Genomic DNA, 9,483 nt, shown 5'->3' with positions numbered 1-9,483 from the left:
GGCCGGCGCCCCCGCCTTCCCTCCATCCTCCCTCCCTCCCTCGCCCGCTCCTGCTGCTCCCGCTCTCCGCACGACGGCGGCGGCGTCCCGCCATGTCGGCCGCCAAGCACCGGGGCGCGAAGGGGGGCAGCCCGCCCGCCGCCGCCAACGAGAAGGGCGCGCAGCCCGGCGGCGCCGAGGAGCCGGCGGCGAAGAAGCCGGCGGCGGCGGGGCACGGCCGGGGCGGCAGGGCCGGCGGGGGGGGCCGCTCCGGCGCCGGCCCCCGCCGCGGTTGGGCGCTGCTGCTGGGCGCCGCGGTGGTGCTGGGAGCCGCTCTGCCCGCCGGGTGGTACGTGCAGCAGCTGCGGGAAGAGGTCGGGCGGAGCGCCCGGGAGATGGAGGCCTCGGTCCGGCAGCGGCAGGAGGTGGCCGGCACTCTGGACGCCGTGGTGCAGAAGGTAGCGCGGCGCCGGGCACCGCCGGGGGCGGGCGGGAGGGAGGCCGGGCACCGTCTGGGCGCTCGCTGCCGCTCAGCGGGGCGGGGGGCAGGACGTGGGGTTCGCCCCTTACAAGGAGCTGTGCCTCTGTCGGATGGCTGGGCTTGCGGGAAAGCAAATCTGTCCCGCTTCCACCCGCCCCCCCCCGCCCTCCTCTCGCATTCTGTGCTCCCTCAAAGATGCTCTCATAGCATCAGAGGGGCAGATGGAGTCAGGGCCGCGGTTTCCCCCGTGCCTGCAAACGTGGCCTCAGTGCAGCGAGGAATCCCTGCCAGGCGGCGGAGCTGGGCGGGACGGGGCGGGACGGGACCCCGCGGCAGTGGCCGCAGCCCCCAGCTCGCTTTTCCAGGGCCTGAAGCCATTTTATGGAATGCAGCCCGCACGCTTACGTGTTGGCAGCGGTGCAGACCTGCCGTTCCGAGAGAGCCTGCGGCCCGTAATTCTGTATCTCCGAGGCCCGAAAATCGTTTAACCCAGCTGCCGCATCGAGCGGCCAGGTGTATGTGCCGATGTGGCAGCGCCGTCAGACGTGGCAGGGTCCTGTCTCGATGTCTCCACACTCTCTAGAAAACAAAACCCATGTCAGCTTCACCGAACAGCAGAGGCTGTGCCAGAAGCGCTGCTTCTGCTGTACCCTGCCTCCCACGTTCCTGCTGCTGTCTCCGACCAAGGGAGTGAGACGCAGTGTCCAAGGCAGTCCAGGACCCTGGAAGAGGTGTGAAGTTGTTGGCACAGGGTGTGGCTCAAGTGAAGTGAAATAAATGCTCATTTCCTTTCTCATTTTTTTCACTCAGGCCCTGACTAGCCTCTCAGCTGGAGTTTCACAAATAGCACTGTCCATCTGAGTACATCTTAGAGTGCCTAAAGCCTTTAAAAATGGCATCTATGAATGCATATCATCAACACGCAACCAAGCTCCTGTCTAGGGAGTAGTTAAATTGGTTGGAAGGCAGTATGTAAAGTTATGACTGAGTCAGATCAAAGAAAAGGAAATTCTTGTCTCAGCTTGACTGCTCTCTTCATATCAAACCATGCAGATTCCCTGTGTTCCCTGCGAGCTTGGGCCTGGGCTGGCGATGGGGGGACAGGGAGAGGGGACAGGCACTGGCAGAGATCCTCTTCAGTAGTACTTCCACAAGCACAGCAGCCTGCTCACGTGGAGACTGTAGGGTCAGTCTTGGTGTTTCCTCTCCCATACAACAAGAAGGAAAAGGAAAACTTGCGTGAAGGGGGGAAAGGGGCTTTAAAATTCAGGGCTATAATGCTGTTTCTGAAACTAATTTTAAATCCTGGGGGTTTTACTCGCTGTTGACAGGGCCATGATTGGAACTAGCAAAGGTTGCTTTTTACTAGTTTTTAAGGCATTTTTATGGACTATTAGTAGGAAGGAAGAAATTGCGATTACAAGATGTAAAACTACAATATGTGAATATAGAACCCAGATGTATGTGCAACATATAAGCCCTTCCAAGCAAAGGAATGGGTACAATTTGCTGCCTTCCGTCTCCATGTCATTGCAGAAAATCATAGGTATGTGTTACATATTCTAGGAGAGTATATACCATAAATATAGGTATATTTATAAACTTCATATATTCTAGGAAGTTTATAAATAGTTGGTTTCAAAGAGAACTGAAACTTACTTGCCTGTGTACAGCAGATGGCTGATGTTAGACATACAGTAGTGCAAGAATTAAAGGTGGGCGAAAGAGATCACACAGAGTTTCGATGTAACCTTGAAAGGCTTGCTTGCTGTGGTTTGGTGTTGTCTTTACAGAAGAATGTACTTGAAGGAGAGGAGACCAGGCTGTATTTCATTGCTTTACAAAGGTGTAGAATCCTGTGTTGTACTTGCAGAATGTGGTCAGTGCAGGCTGCTGTGTGGCTTTGCCCTACAGTCTTTGACTGCAGGGAGCTCCTGTCAGGAGTAAGCATTATGTAAACTCATCTGCTTTACACATCGAGGAGAAAGGAAATCATGTGGAAGTTTAGTCTTTAACATAGCACCATTCTCAGAGAGGCCAAGGTCATTTTGTGTTTAAACACAAGACAATATGACCAGTTAGAGAAGACACAGTCATTAGCTGTAGGTACATTTTTATGTCCTATTTGCAATGTTAAATATTTCAAGGGCTATGGCATCAAACCTTACCAGCCAGGTGTGGCAAAAAGGCAGACTTACCTGCGGGTGCACACATAAACCACTGCCTAGTGAATATGAACTCCTGCTTTGGAGTTGTGAGTTTTACCCCTCTTGTGCAAGGGGTTTGCTTTGGGCCCTGGTGGCTCTTGGTTAGGACAGGTCAGATTAGAAGCTGGTCTAATTTGAAGACCAATTTAATTATATCAGAGCTCACTGATCTCCAAATGGCTGGTCCAGCTGGAAGTGTAGGAGAATAGCTTCAACTTTTACACCATGAGCATTGCCTAAAGGCAGTGGAGGAGCAGGTATAAAATACTTCCACTGTGGAGCGATAGGATCTGTCTCTGTCAGTCATATAGCAGCAGAGACCTGGCCCTGTGGAGCGTTCTGGCTATTTCTGATGCCTTTTTTTAGACTGACAGTTGAAGATAGTTACTTGCAAATACAAATTTGGTGATTTAGTTGGAGTGCATCAAAGAAAATAAATTCTGTCATACGAGGGGGAGAATTTTCCTGTGCCCTCCTGTAAGATTTCTAAAGTCCATTTATAGTGATAAAGAAAAACCTCTTTGTGGAAAGAATCAGAATGACAGCTAAGATGTAATGAAAATGAGGTTGGTAAATCAGTCTAATGGCAGGTGCCCAGCTGCAATGTGTATAGCAGTACTACCTTCTCCACCCCTCCCCCTTAGCTCATTTCTAGTTTGGTATGGGAGCACTAGAGAATACCAGTGTGGGGAATGTAAAATCGTTAGAAACCTTTTTACTGAAGAGTGTGGAAAAAAGAAGTCACCTTCATGGGTATTCCTCAAACTGGAGTGATCTGTTGAAGCAAGGGCAAATCTCATGGCAAACTCTACAATCCTTACACAGTGTAGACTTCCATGAAAACTAAAGAGGATTTGGCCAGGGCTTTGCAAAAACACATAAAAATAACTTAATTTCTAGTTAGGAAGTCTGTTAGGTCTTTTGAAAATAATTTCTAGGTTCAGAGTCAGACTGGGAACTGCTGGAGCTTCCTTCAGTTGCAAAGAAAAAAAAGACAGCTCTGTATATTTCTTTCTAGGACCATATAAAATATACTTACTTCTATTTATAAAATAAAACCACCCCTCCAGCTGTGTATCTAATCAGTAAACATGGCAGTGCATGTGGCACGACTGATTAATATACCCCTTAGACACAGGGAGTAGCGTGAGGCAAGGCAACATGCATTACTCAGCACTTGCCATCCTGCCAAAGCCTCGAGGTATCTTCTGTGTGATGGATTCCTGTTGCAGCCAGTGGGAGTTCTTATGTTGCTTTACAAAGTTGAAAAAGGTACAACCCACACACCCATCAGTCTTAAGACTGATACTCTGCTTGGCCTCAAAATGAAGTAATGTGTCCTTCTCTGGCCTGGATCTTACCTTTAAATGCGAAAGGAAATGAATGTGGTGGCCACTCACCCCTTGACGTTCTCCCTCTTCCTGCTACTAAAACCACTTGTAAAGGTAGTTTTTGTAATTGGGAAGTTTAATAGCCTACCTGATCCGGAGGTAGCAACTTTCTGTTAACCTGAGCTAGATGCAAGGCAGGCCCCTTGGCAGCTGCTACGCCTTTGTTCTCTGCCTGTGTACATGCATGAGCCCTGTTCACTGAGAGCATGTGGGTGTATGCAGGAGTGAGAATAATGAGGTACTAAGTATTTAGAACATTAAAGCCTTTCTAATTTTTTTATCTTAAAAAATACTTAGCAAGAAAGATCTATTGTGTCGCCATTGGTGTCTAGGAGCGGTAAAATGTCATGATTACTGCTCCCATTCCTCAGTCCATCCCAGCTCCCTTTTCCCCCTAATTTTTCCTGTCTCTCTTTCTTGTCTACTGTGAAACTCCTTTTTCGTGGTCAGGAATTGGACTTTGCTATTATTGCCTGATAAAGTGTAATCCCAGCTTTTCTATATTCAGAAGCTGATGCCAGATGTTCTTTTGGCTTTTTTTCCCCCCTCCCTTTCCTCCCTTATGGACCTGTGGTCTATATGCAAAGTCTGGAGACTTGAATTCCTTTTTCACTGGATTTGCTGGATCATCTGTGACAGGTCAGTGAGGCCAGGGATCCTCAAAAGAAGACATGTATCTATGATAGAGCTGTAAGGCTCTAGAAGCCGGACTTGTTATGCTTCCCATACCTGTATGCCATAGGGTCACTTCAGGTAGGGAGCATGAAGGATTGCAAGTTGATCATTTCATTTGGTAACAAGGGCTATAAGGATCTTGGACAAAAAGGGAAAGGATGAAATTACAGGTATTAACTGGGTGTATTTGTGTTTTAGGTACATTCTCTTCAAACCACATTTGGAGAATTTGAATCCATGATGAAAATTGTGCAGCAGAAGCAGGAGGTTACTGAGAAGGCTGTTAAACAAGGGGAGAGTGAAATAAACCGGATCAGTGAAGTGCTTCAGAAGCTGCAAAATGAAATTTTGAAAGACTTGTCTGATGGCATCCACATGGTGAAGGATGCAAGGGAACGAGACTTCACATCTCTGGAAAACACAGTGGAAGAGAGACTAACAGAGCTAACAAAGTCTATAAATGATAACATTGCTGTATTCACTGAAGTCCAGCAAAGGAGCCAAGATGAAATCAACAATATGAAAACAAAGGTTGGTTCACTAGAACAGGCAGATGTGTATAAACATGAAATTAAGGTGCTAAAAGATGCTTTTGATGAGATGCAAGCATCCATGAAAATCAAAGAAAAGGACATAGAGACCTTGAAGAGTACAATAGACTCCATGGAGTCTGATGTGTATACTGAAGTGAAAGAGCTAGTCAACCTCAAACAAGAACATGAGAAGTTCAAAGAGGCTGCGGACACTGAGCACCTTTCATTAAAAGCTTTACAAGAGAAAGTTCTGAGAGCTGAGGATTCAATTATGCAGCTCCCTAGTGACATTAAAAGACTTGATGAAGATTTACTGCAAGTTAAAGCTGACCTCAACAAATGGGAAGATAATGAACTCTTCAGAAGAGCATTAGAAACTTTTGGGAAGAACAGTGAAGGACTGGAGTCTCGCTTGAGGCATATAGAAGACAGCCTGGAGTCTCTAACTTCTGTTGTTGCTCAAAGCAGTGAAAAGTTGCAATCTTTCTTTTCTAAGGAGGCAGAATATGAGAATAAACTCAGTACCCTACAACAAAGCATTAGTACCCTTCAGGGTCTCTCAAATACGGATGTAACTTCAGTCACAGATGTTCTGAAAAGTCTCGGTGAAGCACAGACCTCGCTGTACAATGACGTGGAAAACTTAAGGAAAAGTATCAGTGACCTGCCATCCTCCGGTGCTCTCCAGGATGTCCAGAAGCAAATTAGTACTTTGTTGGATCAAGGAAATCTTCAGGCAGGTCAAGCACATTCTCAAGGCTACCTTGAAAAGTTTTCTTCTGTGGAAGGCTCTGTAGATGAACTGAGATCTTCTGTTAGCCAGGTTGATTCTGATTTGAAAATGATAAGAACTGCAGTGGATAGTTTAGTCGCCTACTCAGTGAAAATAGAAAGTAATGAGAACAACTTAGAGTCTGTGAAAAGCTCAATAGATGACCTGAGGAATGATCTGGAAAGGTTGTTTGTGAAAGTAGAAAAAATACATGAAAAAGTTTAGGCAGCAGTGCTTCTTGGGCACATAATGGATTAAGGAAAATAGCTTTTGTATGCCCCATTTTTTACTCTTTTTAAAAGCAATTTGATACCTCCAAAGAGAATGAGAATAATAATAGAGACAGTTCTGCTTATTTCCTTTATATCTCTTCTGTGTAGTGTTTTGGGGGTTTTTGTTGTTTGTTTGTTTGCTCCTTAAATTCTGTTTTAAGAAAACATGGGTTAGTTGGGGGTTGAGTTTCTAAGGGCGCGTCTTCTCTATAAAGTTGTACCGCTGTAACTGTAGTGGTGTAACTAAGGCTTTACAGCCTCGTTAGCATGGGCACATATCTAATGGCATGAAGGTGTTTCACACTATGACACCAGATATCCCACACAGAAGGGCTACAGCTGCTCTGTACACACTGCTGTACACACTGAGGATTTTACTGGTATGTTTTGGCTTCAGAAACAAATGAACAAAACTGCACCCTGTCTTTAACTGTTTACTGCGGTAAACTTAAGTGGGGAGCACGTTTGAAGCACCTCATCTGTTTCTGGAGTTGGGGACTCAGCCATGTGTCCAGTTTACCAGGTGTCAGCTGAGCTGTACTAGATTCATGAATCCTTAATCTGTACCAAGGAGCTAACACAAGTCTGAGGTAAGTGGCATTGCCTGGGGCTAAGGCCTAAGAGATGGGTTCCACCACATGACTGGAGAGGTTGATTCTTTGTGATAACAGGCTTCTTTGCCAGCATCTTCAGCTGCTGGTGCAGAAGACCGGTGCTTGGAAGGGACATCTGAAGGATGGGATTAATTTCAAAAGGGTACAGTGTCTTTCCTGGGAAGGCCTAATTTGGTCTTTGATACAGGATTTCTCTGTAAAAATGATCACGAATTTGAATGAGGAGAGAGAAGGACCAAAATTCCACCCGTTGTGTTCCATATATAACAAGCATGCTAACAACAATAATAATAATACACTCCAAAACACACAAGAAGGAAAATCACCATGAAATCAGCAGAATTGCTTCTATGGCATATACGTTTCCAAGTTTTCACACAGCTGACAGTGACCTGAACTCTTGTTACATATTCAGGACTTGGTGCCTGATTCTTGTCACCATTTTTGTCATCAGGCTGGGGCATTGGTAGCAAAGGATCCTTTTAGGAGATGGCCAAGAGTGAGGAGAAAGTGTCATAATTCTCTAGATGCTCTTTTAAAAACCCCTTTGTCATGGAGGTTTTTTGGGTTTCTGTCTTTTTGGAGAGCATTTCTAATATTTCAAGTTTACTTTTGAACTTTTCCAAAGAATTGGTAAAGGAGTGTGCACATGGATACCTTGGAAATAGGTCATGGGCATTGTGCCCACCTCACCCTGCACTAGATAGATCCTTGACTGTGTTAGATGAAGAATTCCTAGAAATGGCATCTCCCAGAAGTAATGTGCTTATGGGAACAGCACCAGTAAAAAGGAGTTCTCCTAGGTAAATAAGATACTTAACCATATCTAGTGTTGTTCCCCCTGCGAACAGAAAAGGAAGAGGGACCCATGGCATTAAGGTAACCATTGTTGTCACTGTTGGAACTGCACTGTTCTTTGTTGACTTCTCGAGTTCTTGAACAATGTTGTTTAGGTTACTGTGAAATGAACTGTATGGCTTATTTGCAGTATTTTTAATACATAATAAACATTTGGAATATTCTTTGCACCTTTTTTTTGATCGCTGCTTACTTACTGTCGTGTTTCCCAGGATGCTTCCAGTGGGGTACAGGAAAGGGCTTGGGGAAGCAGCAGATGTGCTGCAGCCCTATATTTGGTCTCAGCTGCCATGGGGGAATGTGGAGGTGCTCTTACCTCTTATGGTTACAAGCCTAGGCTTGAAAACGGGGCTTGAGTCAGATCAGCATGGCAGTGTTGACTACTGGGCTTGGAAGCCCAAGATGGTGGTTGTGAGGTGTGAAGTACATGATCTAGGCAATGAATGAGTGCCATGCCAGACACCACCAGCAAGGCCTTGGTAAGACTTTCTCCATGCCCAAAGCATGTAGAACAGAAACATTGTACAGCAAGAACCTGTGCAATCTTTCCAAAGCTGCTCCTTTTGCTTAGCTTTGAATGCTGGATTGTAAGGCCCATAAACTGATACCAGGTTCATGATGGATGTCTGCCTTTCAAAAGTTTGGGAAAGGGTGTTTTCAGGAGTATGGGCATCATCGTATCCTGGCAATTCCTTAGGCTGAAGTCACAGAAATAGCTAATTGTTATTAAAATACATATGCTCAACAAGGCAGGTGAGCACCCATGCCCTTGCATCTAAAGGTGTTTGATACAATATGTTGACAACAAGCTGGCGAAGGGCACAAAGTGACTTTAAAGGGTAGTAGCTGCATGACAATGGAACTTAGGCTGTAAAGCCAGCAGTGCAGCTTTACAGTAACTTAATTTTTATGGCAAGCTATTGAAATTACTTAATAATAATTCTCCATAAATAATGACATGTCTGGAGGCAGGCACAGAGACAAGGATCCTTTGGCAGGCTGGAAGTTCAGCTTTTATATCTGGCTTGACATTTTCATCCAATACAAACATTTTCTAATTCCCTCCTAAATGCTTACAGAGCACATGCAGTCCTAGTGCTGCTCTTTCCTGTTGTTCTTACACTTTGTAATAAAGCAGTAGAGAAGGTCTCAAGCAAGACAATGCATTGCTAATGTTGCTTTATATTATTAGTTCATCAGTAATGTGCTGTTTCAGTGACAAATTTCAACTGAAACTGTCCACCTGATTGATGAGGTATTGATTGAGCTGGTTCATTAACGTCTGCCTTCATTTTCATCTCTCCTGAAGGGAGGAACCATTACACTGAGGCACTGTGGACTTGATCACTCTTGAAAGGGCTTGCCCAAATAGCTATGTTTGCAAATGTGGTGGAGATAAATCTTGTGCTGCTGCCTGGACTTCTCCCAGCGGGGTTTCAACAACTGCCTCAAGTGAAATAACCAAGAAGGGTGGTCTGGTGGCCTAAATGTGTGTGTTAGAGGTTTCATTAAAACATGGATTAGTGATTTAGTCTTTTTACCATCTTATTTGACATAGCTGGTACTGTAAACAAAGCTGCCGAGAAGTTTAATGACCATGGGAAAAAAGTCTGTCTGAGATGTACAAACACCACAGCAGCCCAAAAACATCTGCCCGGCTTGGCACTGCCAAGGGCAATCTCTGTCCAGTTTGAAGCGCTG

General features: G+C 45.5%; 1 protein-coding gene across 1 annotated transcript; it reads left to right on the top strand.

Moving 5' to 3' along the window:
• CKAP4 (cytoskeleton associated protein 4) lies at positions 1 to 7,952 on the top strand. Its single transcript, XM_064654866.1, has 2 exons — positions 1 to 437; positions 4,932 to 7,952. Exons 1-2 carry the CDS (start codon positions 93 to 95, stop codon positions 6,261 to 6,263), a joined length of 1,677 nt encoding a protein of 558 aa, XP_064510936.1. The 5' UTR covers positions 1 to 92; the 3' UTR covers positions 6,264 to 7,952.
• Positions 7,953 to 9,483: the final 1,531 nt, after the last annotated feature.

This window comes from Pseudopipra pipra, chromosome 5 (genome assembly GCF_036250125.1).
Source record: "Pseudopipra pipra isolate bDixPip1 chromosome 5, bDixPip1.hap1, whole genome shotgun sequence".
Lineage (NCBI taxonomy): Eukaryota > Metazoa > Chordata > Aves > Passeriformes > Pipridae > Pseudopipra > Pseudopipra pipra.
The sequence above is the reverse complement of the archived record's forward strand: the minus strand, read 5'-3'. Positions and strand labels throughout refer to the sequence as shown.

Coding starts and splice junctions, on each gene's coding strand:
- CKAP4 (XM_064654866.1), top strand. CDS start 93: ATGTCGGCCGCCAAGCACCGGGGCGCGAAGGGGGGCAGCCCGCCCGCC. Junction 438..4,931: donor TGGACGCCGTGGTGCAGAAG/GTAGCGCGGCGC, acceptor TTTGTGTTTTAG/GTACATTCTCTTCAAACCAC.